Consider the following 22,605-nt stretch of genomic DNA (forward strand, 5'->3'; position numbering starts at 1 on the left):
AATGGAAATAGAGGATAGAGTTTCTCTTAGAACTCCAGGTGGCATTGAGATTCCAACACGACCTTTCTTACCAAGTGCAGATGCTATTTCTACTGTAGGATTTAACTTTTGTGATTTCCTTATGCAGGCAAAAATTGAACCAGAGGGAACTGGAGCCTTTCTTTCTATAGGTCTGCTGGCATGATGACTTAAAACCGGAGCCTTTACATCAGATTTCTGATGGGGTGTTGAAGAAACAAACGAAGGGTAACTTGCCAAGTACATGCTAATGGAAAGTACTTTTTTTTTTTTCTGAGGAAGAAGGTCTCTCTGTGTTACCCAGATTGGAATACAGTGGCATGACCATGGCTCACTGAGTTTCTATCTTCTGGGCTCAGCGATCCACCTCAGCCTCCCAGGTAGCTGGGACTACAGGCATGTACCGTCATACCTGGCTAATTTTTCAATTATTTTTGTGGATACAGGGTCTTGCTATGTTGCCTAGGCTGGTCTCGAACTGCTGGGTTCAAGTGATCCTCCTGCCTCAGCCTCCCAAAGTACTAGGATTACAGGTGTAAGCCACTGCACCCAGCTGTAAATGACTCTTTATTTGGCCTTTTTATGTTGGTATTTTTTAGAAACCCGGGCCTCTCCATGAAATCATTTTATTCTTATGTCATTATTTTTTATGCATTTATCAATTTATTCATTCATTTATTGTTTTGACCTGTTTATTGCCATTATGTCACTATATTATGACATTATATCATATTATATCATTATTATATATGTCATTATGAAGCCTTCCTCAGATCTGCTGCAAATCTTTTACAAAAGCAATCAAATGAACCTTTGAGTGGTTGCCTCTGCCCCCAACCCTCCATCTTCCTTTTTCTCCGTTTCCTAGAGAAAATTCTCCATGATTTGAAAGTATTCATTTAACTCAGCCTGCCCCAACCAAGCTCACCTCCTGCACCATGCCTTTACATCTAGATAAAAGCTAGTGTGCCCAGTTATTGTTCTCTTTTTGGGTGAGAAGAAACCTTCTGTGTCTTTTGAAATGACATTTTATTTGATTTTATCCAATTATGTGGCCAACATCCTATGTTGCTTTTCATAGGTACAGGCACACATGGTCCCATGCTATGTTGACCGTGAGCAGTTTGCAGCCTGTAACTGAGTGTGGCTAGTTGGGTAACCTGATGGTGTTTGCAGAAGGGGTGTGCAGTCTTCACCCCTGAAGATATGCCCCTGTCTTATCACATGATCCTCTTTTAAAAATAATAATAGACTTTATTTTTCAGAATGGTTATAGATTTACAGAAAAATTGGGCATATACTACAGGGATTTATTGTATTAGCTTCCCACTCACTCTATACCCAGTTTTCCCTACCATTCGTATGGTATATTTGTTACAATTAATGAACCAATACTGATATGTTGTCATTAACTACAGTCCATAGTTTATTCAAATTTCCTTAATTTTTTCCTAATGTCCTCTTTCTTTTTTTTTTTTTTCGAGAGGGAGTCTCACTCTGTCACCCAGGCTGGAATGCAGTGGCATGATCTTGGCTCACTGCAACCTCTGCCTCCTAGGCTCAAGTAATCCTCCTGCGTCAGCCTCCTAAGTCGCTGGGACTACAGGCATGCACCACCATGCCTGGATAATTTTTTTTTTTTGTATTTTTTGTAGAGATGGGGTTTTACCATGTTGGCCAGGCTGGTTTCAAACCCCTGACCTCAGGTGATCCGCCTGCCTTGGCCTCCCAAAGTGCTGGGATTACAGGTGTGAGCCACCGTGCCCTACCCTAATGTCCTCTTTCTGTTCTAGGATCCCACATGACATTTAGTCATCGTGTCTCCTGAGGCTCCTCTTGGCTGTGACAGTTTCTCAGCCATTCCTGTTTTAGATGACCTTGACAGACGGTCTTGAGGAACACTGGTCAGGGGTTGTATTGAAGGCCCCTTTATTGAAACTTGTCCGATTATTTTTAACTTAACTAAACTGAGGTTATAGGTTTTTGGGAGGTAGGCCACAGAGGTAAGGTGCCATTTTCATCATGTCATATCAGGGTACATGCTACTCACATGATTTATGACTGTCGACCTTGATGGCCTGCCTGATGTTGTGTTGCAAGGTTTCTCCACTGTAAAGTTACTTTTCCCTGCTTCCCCCCTTTCCACATTGTACTCTTTGCAAGGAGGGCACAGTGCGTGCAGCCCACGCTGAAGGGGTGGGGAGTTATGCTCCCTCCTTAAGGGTGAAGTATATACAGATGTATTTGGAATTCTTCTTGCAGCTCCACTTTAATTTCTGATGCTAATTGCAACTAGTCCTTGAGCTCTGGGAGTGAAGGGACTGTGTTTCCTTCCACAATGAATCACTGTTACCCAGCACTGTACCGTGCCTGACACCATGCCTGACCGTGCCTGACACATATCCTTAATAAAATATTACTAAATGAATGAATAATGCAGGATGATTTGTTTAGGCACACCTGCCCTCTTGTAAATTTCCCTTCCACCCCTTAACAGATTGGACCGTAGCTGTGGGGTTGTCGGGTAAGCGCACTGGCCAGGGCTGTCTGCACACTGGAGAGCTAGATGTCACATCATTGATCAGAATTTCATGGTAGCTCATGTAGATAATGATGTGAAATGTGCAGGGAGCTAAAACAGGGTCATGTGATAGAGGGGCCTGGGGCTACCGGAGATAGTGTGGGCAGGAAACCCGGTCTAGGGAAATGCTGTTGGCTCTGAGATGGGAGGAATGAGGAGAAGCCAGCCACTCAGTGACTTGGGGAAGGACTTTCTAGGCAGAGGGAAGAGCATCTGCAAAGGCTCCCAGGGAAGGTGGAGCTGGGTTGGTAGGTTGATGGCCTGGGCAGCACAGAAGTCACAGAATCCAGCCGAGCTTGAACCAGGTCTTCACGACGGTCATCTCTGCAACCAGCGTCCTGTGCTTCAGTTCAGCAGATGTCTATCAAGTGCCGCCCACCTTCTGAGTCCTGTTTTGGGTTCTGGGAAATCAGCTGGGAACAAAACCAGTGAGTCGGTCCTGGCTCTCCTGGAACTTACATCTATAGAAAGGAATATGCAATTGTATGTCAGGTGGTGATAAAAGCTAACAAGAAAAATAAGGCAGGTAAATGGGCAGAGTAACTGGTAGGTTCTGCTTCAGATAGGGTGGTCAGGGAGGGCCTCTCTGACGAGCAGAGCCCTGAAGGGAGTGTGGGGAGGAGTCAGGGAGAGATGTGGGAGGAGAGCATCTCCCTAGAGTCCCTGAGGTGGCTGGCCCCGGTATGGTCAGGGGTTGAGCTGGCATGGAGTGAAGGAGGGGGCAGCGGGGACCAGGTCAGCAAGGTGGCCAAGGGCTGAATTATATAGGACTTCATAGGCTCTGAAAAGACTTTGGATTTTATTCTGCATGGGATGAGCAGCTACTGCAGGGCTTTGAGGGAAGTGATGTGATCTACTTTACCTTTTTTGAAAGATCTGCTTGGAGGAGCAAGGGTGGAGCCTGGGAGCCCAGGTGAGGGCTATCGCCATCATCCAGGGGCTGTAATTGAAATGGAACTTGCCTTTGTGCTTGTTGCCTTGGTAATGGGGGGTCCCCTTCATGTTAATGATGACATGATGAGAAACGCTGCATGTAAGCAAATGATGGTAAACAGACAGAGAAGCAAATGGTCTGGCTAACTCTACTTCGGTGGAAAGACACCAGCCCCCTGGGAAGGATTTATGGAAGGCTTTGAGCATGGGCAGAAGGTGAGAGTGTCAGGAGAGTCTGGGATAAGGACCAAGAAATCGTACTGAGCGACGTGCTTAGGACTAGATTGCTTTGTGTGGATGTCTCAGTATAAATAAATCAGGTCTTCCTGTCGGCCATGGCTGCTTTTCTTCCCCCTGACTCTACTGCTCTGGGCAGGAAAACCCACGATTGGGAGGACGCTGTGCTCAGCCTTCCAGGACGGTGGCTTTTGGGTGCTAGACATGGTGGCAGCCAGCTGCATTGTCCTTGGTGCTCCCAGGTATGTGGAGGGGATCACAGTGAATAGACAGGGAGTCAGTGAATGGCGAGGTGGGACAAGGGGGTGTTGGCTTGAGATACAATCTGCAATGCAGAAGGCTCGTGGTGGGTGGACAGCCATTGGTCATGGGATTCTTAGGGCTTGCAGTCTGAAGCCTGGGGACTCTTGAGACCTGGATTCTGCTCTGGAAACCTCTGGTGACTTCACTGCAGTGTCCACTTCCTTTCTCTGGCTCTCGCTTTTGCCATGTGTGAAATAGGGGGCCGTGTTTTTAAACGCTCTTTTTCCTGTGCTAGGGAGACAGTTCTGATCCTGGGACATGGATCATGGGTGCTCTGCTGCCACGTTGCCGGGGTGTTGGTGGGGTGTGACAGGGGCTTGATTTTGTATGTGCTGTTTGGGGAATTACTCTTGCAAATCCTGTAAGCAAAAGCAAGGTTGGGCAGACACCATGGTCAGCCAGGTCTGCATGGTCTGCCAGGCTGGTTATAGCTCTGGCATTCAGTCAGGTGCATCTATAGTTTTATTTTAATTGGAACATAACCACTGTAATCACACAAGCTTGGGAAATTGGAACCTGGCGGAAGCATTCTTTTGTTGAAAGACAATAGTGAATGGGCCAAGGGAATTCCTTGAATATATATATATATATGTGTATATATATATATGTATGTGTATATATATATGTATGTGTATATATGTATATATATATATATATAGAGAGAGAGAGAGAGAGAGAGAGAAAGAGAGTGTTAGACTGTGGCCTGCAATGCCCATGGCTTGCTGCCTAGCCAAGGGATTGGGCCTGTTGTTTATAAGCATTACTTTTGCTGGTTGGGAGCATTTTTAGAATTTCATTTCTGATATATCAACTTGCTTACTTAACAAGCAGTGCATTAAAAAGCATGAAAACTGACAAGCACTGGCTCGTCCGTCCCTTTGATGGGCCGGCCGTGGTGGAATTGGCATCTGGTATCTGTTGGTGCGATGCTTGGTGCACACATGTCGACACTGATTGTACTCAGATTAATCTGCTATGTGAGAATGTTTTCCCTTCCCAAGAGTGTTCTAGGCTCCACAGACACACTTCGTAATTCACTCATTTGGTCTATAAGCAGTGGACAAAAGCACCTCAGAGTGAAATGCCAATTTGGCCAAGAAAATTGGGAACGAGAAGGAGGCCTTTCCTTAAGCAGCACTTGCATCTTACTTTAAGCAAGTGTCGGAGCAGACACTTTATGTCTTCTAAGAATGCCGCGTGCCCCACGCTGTGCATGGTGAGTCCTGCCAGTAACTTCTGAGTCAGCCCCACAGCCAGGGTCCTTGAGGTGTGCTTATTTTTAAATGTTTTTAATAACTGCAGGTTTACAGGATTTAGACCTGGCCACCATATCCTTCATTAGATCATATATCCTTCATTAGTTTTAAAGGACTGGAATGAGTGAAGCTTCCCTAGATGCTTGTAAAGGTATTGGCTGTGGAACATCATGGTCATCACGGCAATGCTGGAAGCCTTTAGGAAGGAGGTGTCCCCCGACTTGAACTCCAAATGGCTTTATTTCTGGAATGACCCTCTGGTCATTCCTCTTTCAAACACTCTCCGGCTCATCTGGGATTTCTGTGCCACGAGTCTCAGCTGACTGCCCTCCCTAGAACGCTACCCTCAGTCTAGACAATGATATTTTGTATTTTCTATCTTCTGCCTGCGCCGAAGCCTTTTTCTTAAAGTTCGCAAGGTAATGCCATGTAATTATCTCTTTTCCTTTCGTATGTGTTATTTCGCCTTGGAAGGGGGCTCTCCAAATTGAGTATTACATATGAGATATTTGTGGGTGTATTAGTTTCCTATTGCTGACATAACAGATTATCAAAAACTTTGTGGTTTCAAAGGATATATGTTTATTCTTTCTTAGTTCTGAAAGTCAGAATTCTAAAGTAAATTTCGCTGGGTGTTAAGTCAAGGCATTGCAGAGTTGCCTCCCTCCTGGCAGCTCTCTGGGAGGGTCTGTGTTTCCACCTTTTCCCGCTTGTAGGGGCTGCCCACATTCCTTGGCAGGTGGCCCTGTATCACTCTGACGTCTGCAGCCACGGTCACGTCTCCTTCTCTGACCCTGATGCTCCTGTCCCCCTCTAGTAAGGACCAGTGTGGTCACATCAGGCTTACCTGCTAATCCAGATAATCTCCCCACCCCAGGAACCTTAATCTAACCACACCTGCAAAGTCCCTTTGACCATGTAGGGCACCGTGTTCACAGGTTCTGGGGATTAGGACGTGGCTGTCTTATGGGGCCACCATTCTGCCTATTCACAGTCTGTAATGTGTGTGTCCCTGGCCTGTCCGGGGTCAGCTGGCTTCCATCTGGGTTTGGCCCTTGGGAGGACATGGTGGGAGATTAGAGGGTGGGAGGGTGGGGGAAGCCGGGGCCTCCCTCCCCATCCCAGCCTCAGTGGCCGCCCTGGCAGTGGCTCCCCACAACCCCTGATTCCAGCCCCTACAGGAGGCGCCGGCTGTGGTCAGACGTCACGTTCCATCGAGGGGTCTCCAGGCTCTGGCCACTGCGAGTTCTCCCTTGCCCTTTCAGCCTAGAGGTGGTTGCGACTTCTTGCTGTTCTAATCTCTGTGTTTTTTCACCATCCTGTCTGCCTTCTCAGATTTTCCTTCGCTTGGGTAACCAATTCCCTGCACCGAATTCCTTTTATTGTAAACCCCTGAAGTGGTGTCTGTTTCTCGCGCACACTGGTCTGATGCAGCGGGGTCCGGAGCGAAGAGCCCCTCCTCATGCTGAAACTTCTTTTTCGTGTAAAACTCAGAGTGCACGAGGAGAGAAGTCTGGGCCTCCTGAACCAGCCCTGTACTCTTTCTTACTAAGTGTTTGGGGAAACCCTCGGGAAAATCCCCTTGGTGGGGTCTCAGGTGTCCTCTCACCCTCTGCACCTCTGCTTTGTAGAGATTGTCTCTTCTTAAGGGGAGCAGGGGGAGGAGAAGATTGTGACCACTGTCTCTTGTTCCCTGACAAATCTTGCTCAAGGTGTTCCTTCCAAAATGAAACTGAGGACTGAAATGTGTGGCCGTGAAACCCCCATCTCACACCCCTGGCTGGAAAACCCCAGTTGCTCTTCTGAATTATGTCTGTATGAATAAACAAGGCAGACCTTTGATCCCTTGATGTCCAAAGAAGGCAGATGAGAGCTGTGGTCAGTTGCCACGAAGGGCCTAGAATTTCTGTCACAGGGACCATAATTAAAGAGAGACTGGGGTGCGGAAGGGGTGGAGCCCTCAGACCTACCCACCCGGGGCTGGGACGGCCCCCAAGTTTTCTGCAGGGGGAGGGGTTAGACACATCCTCCCTGGTCGCCAAGCAAGGACATACCAGCCCCAGCATCCAGGACTGCTTGGAAACATTTATTCATTCAGCGCGTATTACGGAGCCCTCCCAAGAGCCAGGCACTAGTATAGGTGCTGAATTTACCGCACTGAACAAAATGGTCAGTGTCCTCCATGAAGTTTATATTCTAGTGGGAGGAAACAGACAATGGTAAAGATTTACTAACAGATGGAAGAAAGTCTCAGGGAGAAAAATAAAGCAGGAGATAAGAATGGAGAATGCTGGTGTAGGGAAATCCCTGATTTGGGGGCAGGAAGTCAGGGATGAGCTCACTGTGAAGAGGTGCTGGACTGGAGGCCTGAGAGATGGGAGGGAAGGGACAAGTGGACTCCCTGGGGCAGGAGGAGCTAAATGGAGGGGACCTCTCCTAACCAGGGCAGCAGGGAGGCCTGTGGAGCTAGAGCAGATGGAGCAGAGGTAGTGTCAGAGGGTCTCGGTGCTCATGTCTGCCTCTCCGTCCTGCCCCTCAGTGCCCCACAGGGAGGTCCTCTGCTTCCCTAACAACAGTCTCCTATGAGCTTTGAAGACATCCTTTCCTCCCTTCTGTTCCGAGGCAAAGCATCTGGTGGGCGTTGCGGTCTTTGCCTCTTTCCATCCGGTCCCTGTGCACGGTCATGTTCCAGTGGAAAGTAGAAAGGGCTCTGGAGTCCAACTGTCTGAACTGCATTCTCAGCTAACTGTGTGAGCATGAGCACATTGTATGAAGCTCATTGTTAAAATTAGGATCCTAATGGCTGCACCACAGGTGTCTTGGGCATCCCAAGGGAGTGAGTGTGGAAGCTACAAGCCCAGCACACCAGGTGCTCAGTCCATCCCAGCCTCACTGTTTGCCACGCTCTCTTCCTGTTAGGGAATCGTACCTCCTCCCCTGTACCACACATACAGCCTTATTTGGAAATAGGCTCATGGGAGTTGTAATTATTTAAGAAGAGGTTACACTGGAGTTGGGTGGGACCTAATCCAAGATGACCGGTGTCTTAAAAAAGGGAGAAATTTGGACACAGACATGCACACAGGTAGAACGTCGCGTGAAGAAGGCAGAGGGCGTGATGCATCTACAAACCAAGGAACATCAAAGATTGCCAGCAACCACCAGAAGCAAAGGGAGACGCACAGGACAGGTTCTCCCTCACAGCTCTCGGAATGGGGAGACCTTGCTAACACCTTCATCTTGGACTTCCAGGCTCCAGAACTTCAAGGGAATAAATTTCTGTGGTTAAAGCCACTCAATTGGTGGTACTTTGTTACAGCAGCCCCAAGAGGCCAATCCACTTGCCTTCATCTTTTTTGGTCCACCTCCCTGGAACATAGACCTATGGCTGAACTATTTATAGTCAAGTGGCTGGCATGGTTCCAGCCCATCTTCTCCAAGTCTCAGAAGCATCTCCCCAGAATACGCAAGTCCCTTCTGCCACCTGCAAGTGTCCTCTCTGGATGCCAGGTGACTTTTGACCCTCAAGCCAGGTCATCTCTAGAGCACAGGTGTGTTCAGGTCTATAATTCTGGTGGATGCAGTTTTCAAGGGCCATACCACACCCTTGTTTAGCTGATAGGATTTGGCTATGAGCTTCTACAAAAGAGAGAGACTCAGATAACACCTAAAATTCAATACAGATGTCTTTGCACCCACCATCCACTCAGGAGGGGCTGCCTGGGAGGGAGCATGGGATTGGGGCAGAGTGACCCCGCTCCTCCCAGGTTTGGATCCGCTTTCCCTGGCCTGCTCGTGGTGTGAACATTCCGATGCGCTGACTATGATTCTGATGCTGGCGGATCTGAAATCTTAATGTAACATGACTTCAACACAAGGGAGCTACTTTAAACAAAAGGGATAGACTTTTGGGTTGTTTTCATCTGTGATTATTGTGCATAGTGCTGCTATAAACAATCCTGTATAAGTTTTTGTTTGAACACCTGTTTTCAGTGCTTTTGGGTAGGTGCCTAGCAGTGGAATTGCTGGTTCATATGGTAATTCTATGTGTAATTTATTGAGGAACTGCCAAACTGTTTTTCACAGTGGCTGCACCATTTTGCATTCCTACCAGCGATGTAAGAGGGTTTCCATTTCTCCACATGCTCATGTGGATAAAGAAAAACGTAGTGTCTCCATATATTGGGATGTTATTCAGCCAAGAAAAGGAATGAAGCAGCAACACAGGCTACAACATGGAAGAACCTTGAAAACATGACGCTGAGTGAAAGAAGCCAGACATCAAGGGCCACATGGTGTGTGATTCCATATATACGAAATGTCCAGAATAAGCAAATCTATAGAGACGGACAGCAGAGTGCCGGGAGCAGGGCTAAGGGGGAGTGGCTGCTTAATGAATATGGGTTTTCCTCTTGGGATGACGAAAACGTTCTGGAGGTGGGTGGTGATGACTGCACAGCATTGTGAATGCACTTAATGCCCTTGACTTGCTTGCTTTACAATGGTCAATTTTGTGTTCTATTTATTTTACCACAACAAAAAATAAAACAACATAAAGGGGGAGAAGATTTTTCTCTGCAAAAGTCTCTTGTAATGTGCTTTATGGCCACTTTAAGGGATATTCAAAGGCTGTTTCTAATGTAGTTTTTCACCTACCATGTAGTCTTTAAAACTAAACTCCTACATGAGTCAACTGCATTCTTCTCCCTTTATTGAGACTTTCCAAGAATTAAACATATTTTTAAGAATTCAAAGGTAATATCTAATACCATCAGGGCTGATATATCCATCTGGGCAGTAACTCTGTAAGGAAGGAGGTTTTTGGAGATTGGCGACGGCTCTGCATTTAATTCCAGAGAAGTGTAACTCTTAAGGACTAAGACTCTTAAAGACTAGGGAAGCAAAGCTAAAGCACCCACTTCTAAGAACCAAAGCAAAACTGGCAACAATAAGCTGGTGCCCACGATCTGCTATACATGCAGGTGCGTGGTATGGCCAGGTCAGCAAATAAGCTAATTGTTTTCTCTTCTTTAAGGGGACAAGTTGTTTTTCTTTTCTTTTAAAAAAGTTAAGAGCTATTTCAAGCATACTTAAAACTGTAGAGGATATTGTAACAAACATCCACCTATCTACCACACAGCTGTGTCACAGTTTAATATTTCCCAAAATATGCTGCAGAGCTGGAAAAAAGAAAGCAAGAAACAAAACTCTCTATTGCATTCTCCTTCCTTCTTCTTCCTTCCTTAAGTTTAACCATTATCCTGATTTAGGTGTTTATTAATCTTATGAATGTTTATATAATTTTACTACAGAGGTACCTTTCCACAGGCAGTGCTTTTTGGTGTATTTTCAAACTTTATATGAATGGCATTGTGCTAAAAGAATCATTCTGCAATTTGCCTATTTTGCTGAATGTAGCATTTCCCAAGTTAATCCCTATTGATACATGTAGTTCTAGTTCTTTTATCCCTTTGCTGTGTAATATTCCATGATACAGACATTCCATAATTTATTTTCCCATTCTTCTGTTGAGTAACATTATTTAAAATTTTTGCTATTATAGATCTTAGTGCCTATTCTTACACACAAAATCTTAAATAATTGTTTTGGTTACCGTAGCCCTGTAGTATATCGTTTGAAGTCAGGTAACGTGATGTCTACAGCTTTGTTCTTTTTGCTTTGGATTGTCTTGGCTGTTCAGGCTCTTTTTTTTTTTGGTTTTATATTAATTTTAAAATAGTTTTTTCTAGTTCCGTGAAGAATGTGGTTTGATAGGAATAGCATTGAATAGCATTGAATCTGCACATTGCTCTGGGCAAGGTGGCCATTTTAATGATGGCGACTATTCCTATCCATGAGTGTGGAATGTTTTTCCCTTTGTTTGTGTCAGCTCTGATTTCTTTGAGCAGTGTTTTGTAATTCTCATTGTAGACCTCTTTCACCTCCATAGTTAGCTGTATTCTTAGGTATTTCATTCTTTTTGTGGCAATTGTGAATAGGACTGTGTTCCTGATTTGGCTCTTGGCTTGGCTACTGTTGGTATGTAGGAATGCTTGTGATTTTTGCACATTGATTTTGTATCCTGAGACTTTGCTAAAGTTGTTTATCAACTGAAGGAGCTTTTGGGCTGAGACTATGTTGTTTTCTAGGTATAGAATCATGTCATCTGCAAACAGGGATAGTTTGACTTCCTCTCTTCCTATTTGAATGCCCTTTATTTTTTGTCTTGCCTGATTGCTCTGGCCCAGACTTCCAATTCTGTGTTGAATAGGAGTGGTGAAAGAGGGCATCCTTGTCTTGTGCCAGTTTTCATGGGGAATGCTTCCAGCTTTTCCCCATTCAGTATGATGTTGGCTATGGGTTTGTCATAGATGGCTGTTATTATTTTGAGGTATGTTCCTTCAATACCTAGTTTATTGACAGTTTTGAACATGAATGGATGTTGAATTTTATTGAAAGCCTTTTCCGCATCTATTGAGATAATCATGTGGCTTTTGTCTTTAGTTCTATTTATGTGATGAATCACATTTATTGATTTGTGTATGTTGAACCAACCTTGCATCCTGGGGTTGCAGTCTACTTGATCATGGTGGATTAGCTTTTTGATGTGCTGCTGGATTCAGTTTGCAAGTATTTTGTTGAGGATTTTTGCAAAAATCCTTTCATCAAGGATATTGGCCTGAAGTTTTCTTTTTTTGTTGTGTCTCCTCCAGGTTTTAGTATCAGGATATGAAAATGAAAAGATTTTTCTGGAAGCTAGTTGTTGTATTTCTTGTTCTGGATTGGCATTCTTCTGGCTTGATTTCATGGATATGCTGTTGGTGTTTTGTCGGATAAACACTCACACCATTTAATGTCTCTGCTGTCAAGAGGCAGAATTAAATTATTCCTCTTTTTAAAAGAATGATTTAAGTAGGACATAATGAATGCAAAATGCTGTTGTTAAACATTGGCAGATAAGCTGATGGATTGGTTATCACTTGGATCTTGCTATAAAGGGAAAGAAAGTGATGTTTAATCATTTTCAGAGACTGAAACAGATGGTGAATTTGATGCATTTTGATGCTGAGTGACTCATTAGGACCCGCGATTATTTTCCCGTTAATAAATGAACTAGTACCTTGCATCTCCCCCCTGATTAAACAGTTGCTAAGCAAAGAAGTCTTTGCTTCCAAGGAGACACCAGATTTCTTGAACTGTTTAAACATGTGAACTATTGCTACTCAGTGTTGGTTCAGTTTCAATCTCCAATATGTAGGCAACAAATCAGTGGCCCATAAACCTGTTTCATTTGTTTTGCTAAGTGCTTTTTTCTTTCAGTTTATTTATTTTTATTAAAAATATCAGGAGATCTGACTAAAAATACATATTTCAGGTGTCTCTGGAGAAAACAGAAACTCAGGTCAACCTTGAATGGGCACAACTGCTAGAGCTGACTGTGGCTGCTCAGTGTAGAAGGGGCTATGCTCTCTCGTTTCCCACAATCCCCTCTGCTCCCTGCTGTTCCCCAAAAACTGAAGCTGGGTATTAGTTGGCGTTTATGAAATGCACAGTGGTGTTTTTCTTCTGGCAGAGAAGCATTTCTTGATATCACCACTTATTAGCCATGTGACCTTGAACAAGTTATTTAAAATCCTTTGGCTTTAGTTTCTTCAACCTTAAGATAGGGAGAATTTTGTCTCTACCTGATAGGGTTGTTATGGGATTAAATGATTTCATCAATGTAAAGTGCTTGCAACATTGTCTGGCACAGAATAAATAACCTGTAATATTGATTGAATTAATATTATTAACATCCATGTCTAGATCAAAAGTTGGGGGGAGATAGACAAAGAGTGATGTGTTTTCAGATAAGTAAAAAAGCACATTTCTTTGTAACAAAGAAGAGTATTTCTATATGATTAATATGCAAACAAAAGGTTTCCAAGTTGAAAGAAACAATGTAAAACACCCATTATAAATAAACCTTAGTACCTCCGTGATAAATACACAGAAAGGATGTATGATGAAACACTTAATGAACCAGTGAAAGGGCTTAGATTTCACCAGGGTTTCTTTCTAAATGCAAATATGGCGAGTTTTGCTTTGGATGCACTTTTGTGTTAAACCTGTGTTGGTCTCACTTTGAAGTTATCTGCTGGCCCCTCCAGGCCCTTAGGTCCCTCCCACCCTATTGGGGTCTGACAGAGTAGCCCAATGTGTTACAGAAAGAAGTGACTCAGATCCAGGGGAAAGAGGCTTTTTAAAAGGCTGGTGTAGCCTGGGATTTGAAGGCAGAGAGCTGGAATCAGTGGTGGCTCTTCCATCTCCGATCACTCGTGTGAATTTAGTCAGATAACAAACTCTTTCTGAATCTCTTCTGTAAAATGGGGATTTTGTTGCAGGCTTATGGTGGAGATTAAATGAAATAGAAAATGAAAAGCAACCCAGCCTTTGTAAATGTTCTTTTTGATGGTTTCTTCCCTCAGCAGATATGCTCCCTAAAGACTTAAATCCAAATGCAGTATTTTTGAAAGCTTTTTTTCCTCTAAAATTTATATTCTTTTAAAACCCAAAATACACTATTAGGGGAATGAAAATGGATCCGTCAAGAGAATTGCAAGGTACATTCTGTTTTTCTACCCTCTTTTGGATTCCACTTTTACCTGTTTCAAAGGCAACAACAAATACAGCAACAGCTTTGCCAGAGGCCTAGGCCATGATTTATTGAGGAGGAGAAAAGGCAGGAGGTTTAGAAGGTGTTCAGGAGAGAACATTGCTGTGAAATCTGCTGTCTGTGTGCTGTTACTGCCTTTGAGGAAATAGAGGCAGGAAATATATGAAATAGGGAACCAACAGATAGTTTAAATTTTATGTCAGCTAGTGACCATAGGATCAAGAATTTGAATATTATCTACTCATTGGGGGATGTTTTGTGATCTCCTGGAATTTGCTAGAGGGAGGCAAATACTACAATTATTTAAAATTACCATTTTGGGGGTCAGAGCTGAGCTCAAATCCATGCCCTGTCATTTACTAGCTGTGTGGCCTCAGGCAGGTGACTCAGCCCCTGTGACTCAGTTTCTCATCTGTGACACAAGGAAGAGAATAATACCTCCTTGGAGGTTTGCTATGGGGATTAAGTAAATAATTTATGTAAAGTAGTACTTAGTATAGTTTACGGGAACAGAACAAGCCCTTATTAAATTACATCCTCAAAAAGATAAGAGAAGATGCTCTGTTCAGGACGATGATCAGGTATCAGATAAGGGACTCTACTGCCCTGAGCCAGGATGACGGCAGGTGTGTTTTTCTGTGGCACCTTTTGATCTTGTATAAAATAATAGTCTGTCCTGGAAGTGGAGTTGAGTTTCAGGCACATAGAAATGCATATCTTTGTGTGGCATATCTGAGACTTATTTTAGTTTTGACAAATACTGAGCAGGTTAAATGAAGTTGATGTGGTGGTCAGGGTTGCCCCTGGTCGCTAGTGGACAGTTCTAAGATACTAGCCCATCCCCTCTGAGTGTGAGAAAGTGGGCTAAACGATGGATGTGGTTCTCCAGTTTCTCCTTATCCCAGGACACATGCAGACTTTCATGTAGAATTATGATTCCCTTACAGCATCTCAGATCTTGAGGGACCTCCCTTGCTGAGAGAGTCATGCTGAGAGCACGGAGTCTCTGAGCAGCATTTCGGGGAGCTGTGTCTGCCTTGGGTGATGCAGCCTGGGGTGCTGCTATTTTTCTTCTCAATTGTAGAAAGTGGCCTTCTGTTGGCTACGCTTTTACTTACACATAGCAGGAGACCCAGGTGTGAGGTGGAGGACTGTTTCTTGTGGTTCAGGAGAAGATCACCATCGTAAACTATTGAGGGGAGAAGAGGGCCAGTTGTAATTTTCAGGTCCTTAAATGAAACATTTATGAAGCTTTCTTTGATGTAAACTTTGGTGCATGGAGGGATTGTAGGATGGCCCCTTTCTCTGTGAACTCCAGCAGAGTCAGAAAACTTCATGAAGATGGGAGTGGGGAGGGCCTTGATTTGGTCTCTCCTGTGATTATGTGTTAGTCTCTCAAAGACTCTTAAGTTGCAGCTCTGAGATGCCTGCTGGGAAGAATTGACGGGATTCTGTGCTTTAAGAGGGTTTTAGGGAGCTGGGTAACAGTCACTGCTGTGGGATTTGTTTTCAGTCTGTTTTCTTGGTAACAGTTTCTTCTTAAGATAGAAAGTGAATTTATCTTAAATTGAAATGGAAACATTATAATTAAACATTTACAAGGAAAGCAGATTTATAGCTATGGTAGTTACATTTTTTTCAGTGTCAACAGATGCCATTGAAGCTAAATAACTCATTGAAACTGCAAGAAAAATGTTTTTTTTTTAAAATATAAAATCTGTTAACAATGGTAGTCTTTATTCTACTTGTTTTCTCTGGTGCCTTAGTGACAATAAAATAGAAAGCAGTCGTGCACCGTGAAATTGAGCTGAATTGGGAAGGGCAGGGGTGATGAAAGTGTATTTTTTTTTTCCTGTGGTAATTTATTAAAGTTGCCTTCACAATGGTGGGGAAACATTATATCTATTTGGGAGTGACTACTGGGTTGAAGGAAGTGTAGTTTCTTAACTATCAGTCCTTTCCTCCTTTCTCTTAAAGGTGAAGTTAGGTCATTGCTCTCATATACATACAAAGAACTGGAATCTGTAACAGGCTAAAAGACTCCTAAATATTGGCACGACATCTCACTTTGTAAATTCATGTTTTATAGTTTGCATGGAACATTCTTTATGTTACTTTGTGCAATTTTTAAAGTAATTCAAGGTCATTTTTGAAAAATTGAAAAACATGAAGTTCAAAGAACCATTGTTAACATTTTCCCCCTACTTCCATAGTGTTCTTATTTTCTGAATTTTTTATGTTCTATATAAACAGTTTTCTCTCCTGTCTTTCTTTTGGCTTAATATTTTATTATAGCTGTTTATAACTGTAATTGTAAACTTTTTGTAAATCTTTCAATAGCCTCTTACTACTCTTTCATATAAATGTTACATAATTTAATTTCCCTAATGGAACCAGTAAGGTTATTTCTAAATATTTTGCTATTATCAATAATCTTTGAATCTTTGTCTTTCAAAGTATTCCCTTAGATGCATTCCGAGAAGTGATGGTACTGGGTATTGATACTTTTAAGATTTATTACATGCTCTGGAAAACTGCTTCCCAGGAAGTATCAGTGAATTCTTGAGATGGTCGGTTTTATGTGTTAACCTGGCTGGGCTGTAGTCCTCAGTTATGCAGTGAAACACTAATCTAGGTGTTGCAATGAGGAATATTGCAGATGTGATTAATGTTCATAATCAGTTGACTCTAAGTAAATGAGATTATCCTAGATAATCTGGTGGGCCTGATAGATTAATTGAAAGGCCTTAAGAGCAGAACTGACCTTCTCCAGAAGAAATTCCACTTGTGGAATGCAGCCTTAGCTGCTGCCCGAGAATTTCCACCCAGCTGCCTGCCCCCACAACCACGGAAGGCAATTCTTTGCAACAAATCCACTTAACATATATCCCCTACTAGTTCTACATCTCCAGTTGAACCCTTACTGAAACACTGCTCCAAGAAGTATATGAACTGCTCAACTCATCTCATCCTCAGAGTATGGGTCTGAGGACATTAACATTTTTGCTTATTTGATAAGTGTAAAGATACAGTCAATTATTTTCTACATTGATTTTCCTCTCCAATGGAAAAAAAAACTTTTCAGATATTTATTAATCATTTGTATTTCCACTTTTGGTAATTGTCTTTTCCCACTGATGGAAGTGAAGCTTTGTGGTTGACGAGGTGGGCTCTGGATCTGTGTCCTGACCCTATCACTAGAGACCTTAGGCATAGAACCCCTTGCTGCCCCAGTCTCTTCATTTGTAAATTGGCTATACTAATGTACCTATCTTTCCCAGTTATAAATGTATTACTCCTCAATCTCAAATGCACCCTTCACCACCTGCTGTGAGACAATGGGCCAAAGTCTAAGCCTTTCTTCTCTGCAGTGAGTACGGTATTTAAGCTTTGTCAGCAGAGGACACTGGAGGAACATGGCAGGAGGAGGGATCTGCATCTGGAGTGCTGCTCTTTTTTTCTTCTTTTTCCTGCCGACATCTGGCTGCAGTGGTGCATGGGCAGGACATCCAGTGTTAGTTACTCCACCCCAGCTGTGAACCCTGAGTGTGTGATCCCTTGGCAAGCTCACAAGCTGGCCAGGCCTGGGTACCATCTTGTTGGGGCCTTCCAGTGTGGACACTGTGCACCCCAGGCCTTGTGCTGCCCTGACACCCTCTGCTTACCCCACCAGCCTGCACTGCGGAGAGTTGGCTCCTTTGACTTGGAGACAGACATCTCACACCTCAGGCCATGTGCTACCCTCCTGGGGAGTGGCTCTCAACACTGTGACTCACCCCTGCCCACCCACCCACCAGCCTCAATCCTTCATCCCAGGATAGAGTTCCCTCCTTGCCTTGCAGGGAGACAGCTCTGGGGTGGGCATCCCAGTGGAATTCTCTGCTATCCTGGGGTCTGCAACCTTGCTTTCTCCAACAAAGTCTGAATCCCAGTCTTGGGGAGGTCTCTCCAGGCCCCCGCCAAGTTATTCCTTTCTTGGATACTTTTCATCAGCTCCACAGTATTCTTCTGAGTTCTCTTTTTATCTTGATAAGTTCTTCCCCATTATAGTTAATAGTTATTTGTTTTAAATTTTTTTTTTTTGTTCAAATTACTGACTGGACTCCAGCTGATGCTTGGCCTCACAGAACTGTTGTGAGGTGACTCATACAATGCACTTGCATGACAGACTGCAAATAGTAGGTGCTCAATGAATGCTAGTTATTATTACCTTTGGCATCTTAACATTTTCTTATTGATTTGTATGAGCTATTTATATATTAAGGATGTGAACTTAAAATAGAGCTTTAGAAAGTAATATAATAAAATGGCCTACAGAATATTTAGTTAGAAGACCTAACTTAATGTTCATTAAGAAGTAACCAGGATTAGGCATAACTTTAGAGTAGAAAAAAAACTTGGATTTGAATTCTGGCTCTGTAATTTGCTTATTTTGGGGAAGTCCTTTAGTCTCTTCTAGACTCCTTTTTTCTCATTTGTATAGATGCAAATAAAAATAAATGTATTTTAGGGTTGCTGGGAAGACTACAAGAGATGAAGAATAATAAAGCTTTTTAGGGCAGTTTCTCCTACATAGTAGGCACTCCATAAATGTTTCTTTGTCCTCTCCAGTTCAAGTCATATTCACTTTCACACATAATGAAGTACCTCATTTGGCATTCTTAACAACCTCAGGAAGCCACCAAGACTGGTATTGCAGCCGAATAAAAACCAAGGCACAAAGTCATTTAACTACTTAGCGTCACATGCTAGCTAGCAACCATGAAAGGACCAGAGTATTGCATTTTGGATTTGCTTTTACTCTACTTAAGAACTAATGAGTTACCATGACTCAATGAATCCTTGATTAATTTGACCTTTTGTCACTTTGAAGTGACCCTCTTTATCTATATCTGTGCTTTCTGTCTTAAAATCTACTGCATATTACTATTTTATACCAGTTTTCTTTTGATTACTATTTATGTGGCATATATATTTTTTCAAACTTTTAATTCCAACCTGTGTTTCAGATATTTTGGATATGTCTCTTGTGTTTTAATTATATTTTTGCCAGTCTGTCAGCCTTTGTCTATTAATTGGCATATGTTGTTTATTTACACTTAATGTGAAGACTAATATATATGTTTTAATCTGTGGTCTTACTATGTATTTTCCCTTGTTTACTCCTATTCTATTCTATATTTATTTCTGTTTTTTTTGAATTAAATGGAAGGATGAAATAATTAAATAATTAAAAAATTCTCAATTAGCTTCAAAGTTATATACCCTTTTATTGCCTTAGTAGCTACCCTAGAGAATTTGTCACTTTTATTTATGAAAATCTAATATTATTTGATAACTTTACCACATATCCAGACAATTCCTTATAATATGTTAATTCCATTTATCATGCTCTGTATACACCATTATTGTTGTGTAGGTTAATATTCTTTTTCTATGAATGGTAAGACATAAGTATTATTTTAATAGTCAACACCCACATATATTACACATGTATTTGCTTCTTTTTTGCCTCTTTCTTTCTTCCTACATCTGTAATCATCTGGGTTCACTTTTCTTCTGCCTTTATAGGTATTCTATTTAGTAGTCTCTGCTACAGGTAAATGGTGTCAGTTTTTATTTGTCTGAAAATGACTTTATTTCATTTTTATTCTGGAATAATATTTTCCCTGGCAGTAGAAATCTAAGTTGGCAGTTATTTTCTCTCAGCACTTTGAATATATCATTATATTGTCTTCTGGCTTACATTATCTCTGTTGAGAAGTTGCTGTCAGTCTATTTTTACTTTCATGGTAATATTTCTTCTTTCTGTGGCTGCCTTTTTAAGAATCAAAATATTTTGAGGTATAATTTAGATACAATACAACATATCCATTTAAAATGTACATTTTGGCCAGTTGCAGTGTAATCCCAGCACTTTGGAAGGCCAAGGCGCGTGGGTCACCTGAGGTCAGGAGTTTGAGACCAGCCTGGTAAAAGGTGAAACCCCATCTCTACTAAAAATACAAAAATTAGCTGGGCATGATGGTGGGTTCCTGTAATCTCAGCTACTTAGGAGGCTGAGACAGGAGAATTGCTTGAACCCAGGAGGTGAAGGTTGCAACCATTGCACTCCAGCCTGGGCAACAAGAGCAAAACTCTGTCTCAAAAAAAAAAATTCATTTTGATGAGTTTTGACAAATTTATTCACCCAACTTATCACCATCAACTAGATGCAGAATAGTGCCATACTGTCTGATCTTAAGTATTCTTGTGCTTTATCCCAATCAGACGTTCCTACTCCTCTTCCCAGGCAACCACAGACCTACTTTTCATTTTTATAGATTGAATAGATCTTTCCTACAGTTTAGTAAATATGAAAAGATGTGTCTGGCATCTTTTGCTCAGCAGAATGCTTTAAGGTTTATCCATGATGCTGTGTATATCAGTATTCAACTTCCCCATCCCAGTAGTATTCCATTGTATAGATATAATTTATTGTCTATTCACCTGTTCATTGACATTTAGTTTGTTTCCAGTTGCAAGCTATTATGAATAAGGCTGCTATGAACATTCACATACAAATATTTTGGTAAATACTCAGGAATGGGAATTCTGAGTCATATGGTAAGTATATATTTAATTTTATAGGAAACTCCCAAATTGTTTTTCAAAGTGATTGTATGATTTTATGCTTCCTACAGTAATGTATGAGAGTTTCAGTTGCTCCTCATTCTTGTCAACATTTGATATTGTCTGTCTTCAATTTTAGCCATCCTAGTAAGTATATAGGGGTATCTTACTGTGATTTTATTTACATTTCCATAATAACTAAAATTTTGAGCATCTTTTATTGTGCTTATTTGGCATTCATGTATCTTTTTTTTTTTTTTTTGAGATGGAGTCTCGCTTTGTGCCCCAGGCTGGAGTGCAGTGGCACAATCTCGGCTCACTGCAAGCTCTGCCTCCTGGGCTCACGCCATTCTCCTGCCTCAGCCTCCCGAGTAGCTGGGACTACAGGCGCCCACCATCATGCCCGGCTAAATTTTTTGTATTTTTAGTTGAGATGGGGTTTCACTGTGTTAGCCAGGATGGTCTTGATCCCCTGACCTGGTGATCTGCCTGTCTCGGCCTCCCAAAGTGCTGGGATTACAGGCGTGAGCCACCGCGCCTGGCCCATTCATATATCTTTGAGGAAATATCTGGTCAGTTTATCTATTTTGTCTGGTGTGAGCTTTGGTATTTGTCTTTCAAGGAATTTGCTGAATTAATTTATTTGCATAAAATTGCTTATAACATTCTCTTATTGCCCTTTTAATGTTTGCAGGATCTGTAATACTATTTTATTCCTGATATTCATAACTTTTCTATTTTCTGTTTTATTCTTGACTAGTCTGGCTGGAGATTTATCAATTTTTTTAATGTTTCCCAAGAATTAGTTTTTCATTTTATTGCTTTTCTCTATTGTCTATTTTCCATTTCATTGATTTTACTTTTATCTTTAAGGTTTCCTCCTTTCTGTTTAATTTGCTCATCTTTCTCTAATATCTTGGGGAGTATGGTATGACATGGAAGTGTATCAAATTGTGGGTTTTTTTTTTTGCTTAAACAATAGAAATTTACTTCTCACAGTTCCAGGCACTAGAAGTCAAAGATTAAAGTATCAGTAGGTTAGAGTGGGCCTTAATTCAAAAATCCTGGTGTCCTTGTAAGTAAATATGTTTTATGCATTGGTAGGGGCATAACAATTCTGAAATAATTTTAGAAGTTTTCAAGAGTAAGCAAATGAGTCAACATTTTAGTGTAGTTGGGAGCCAAGCAAAGAAAAGACATTTGAATATTAAATGTAGAAAGAGTCTTGTGGCATTGAATTGTAACTGGAGGTAGTGGTATGACTTATGATTTCAAAACTGTGTATTCATATTTGTACCTGTATATGTGGGTACGCATGTATGTTTAACTGTATGTGTATGTGGATTTGTACATGTTATATGTACATATATATTTTTAGCTCTGTCCAGTAGAAGGGCTAAGAATCAATTGCATTTCAGTAGCTATGAGGATAACTTGCAGTCAAATTTTACCATTTTATATTCTTTTGTATTCTTCCCTTTTAAAAGTAGAGAAGAAGTGATACCTTGGAGAAATGGCTGACTTCAGTTCTGGTCAGAGTAGATACAAGGTGAACCTGTTGTGTCTTGTTAGTTATGCCAAAAAATTAGGAAGATAAAAAAAATGATGATGGCATGTCTTAATTACATAGAACAAAGTTTGAAGAGGTTTCCACTGGTTAAATATGGAAGAATTTGAGCACCAAAATAGGCACAGTAATGAATCTAAACTATTGGAAATATAGGAATTACAAACCCTTGTAGATAATAAAACAAAAATAAAGAAGCACATAAATAAATCGTGATAGGAGAGTGACTTTTTGGCTTTCTCTTGTGTACAGTAAGATACTGAGGCCCAATTAAATAGGGAGGGAATGCTGGCATTGAAAAAAACCCAGAATTTTAACATCAGCATAAATAAAGATTGTGTCAGGCACAAGTTATTGGCAGATGCTAACCTAGAGGAAAATTTTGATGATTGGCACATTATTTACATGGTCTCAAAATGTGTCCTAACAGATCACTTATTAA

General features: G+C 41.8%; 1 protein-coding gene and 1 long non-coding RNA gene across 7 annotated transcripts in view; one reads left to right on the plus strand and one right to left on the minus strand.

Moving 5' to 3' along the window:
- TMEM132B (transmembrane protein 132B) overlaps positions 1-22,605 on the plus strand; it is a 507,362-nt gene that overhangs the window by 274,264 nt on the left and 210,493 nt on the right. The window contains exon 1 of one of the 6 annotated variants that reach the window (XM_019039333.2): positions 3,489-3,748. The exons of 4 other annotated variants lie outside the window; for them this stretch is intronic. In XM_019039333.2, coding sequence (XP_018894878.1) covers positions 3,738-3,748 — 11 coding nt within the window. In that variant the 5' untranslated portion in view covers positions 3,489-3,737. Of the gene's footprint in view, positions 1-3,488; positions 3,749-3,796; positions 4,012-22,605 lie in introns of those variants that run through there. One more of the 6 variants, XM_063694490.1, reaches the window with a different exon arrangement.
- LOC134756597 (uncharacterized) lies at positions 2,014-3,536 on the minus strand. The gene is made up of 2 exons (XR_010129452.1): positions 3,462-3,536; positions 2,014-3,060 (listed from the first exon to the last, which is right to left on the minus strand). It is a non-coding gene; the product is annotated as an uncharacterized lncRNA (long non-coding RNA).

This window comes from Gorilla gorilla, chromosome 10 (genome assembly GCF_029281585.2).
Source record: "Gorilla gorilla gorilla isolate KB3781 chromosome 10, NHGRI_mGorGor1-v2.1_pri, whole genome shotgun sequence".
Taxonomy (NCBI): Eukaryota; Metazoa; Chordata; class Mammalia; order Primates; family Hominidae; genus Gorilla; species Gorilla gorilla.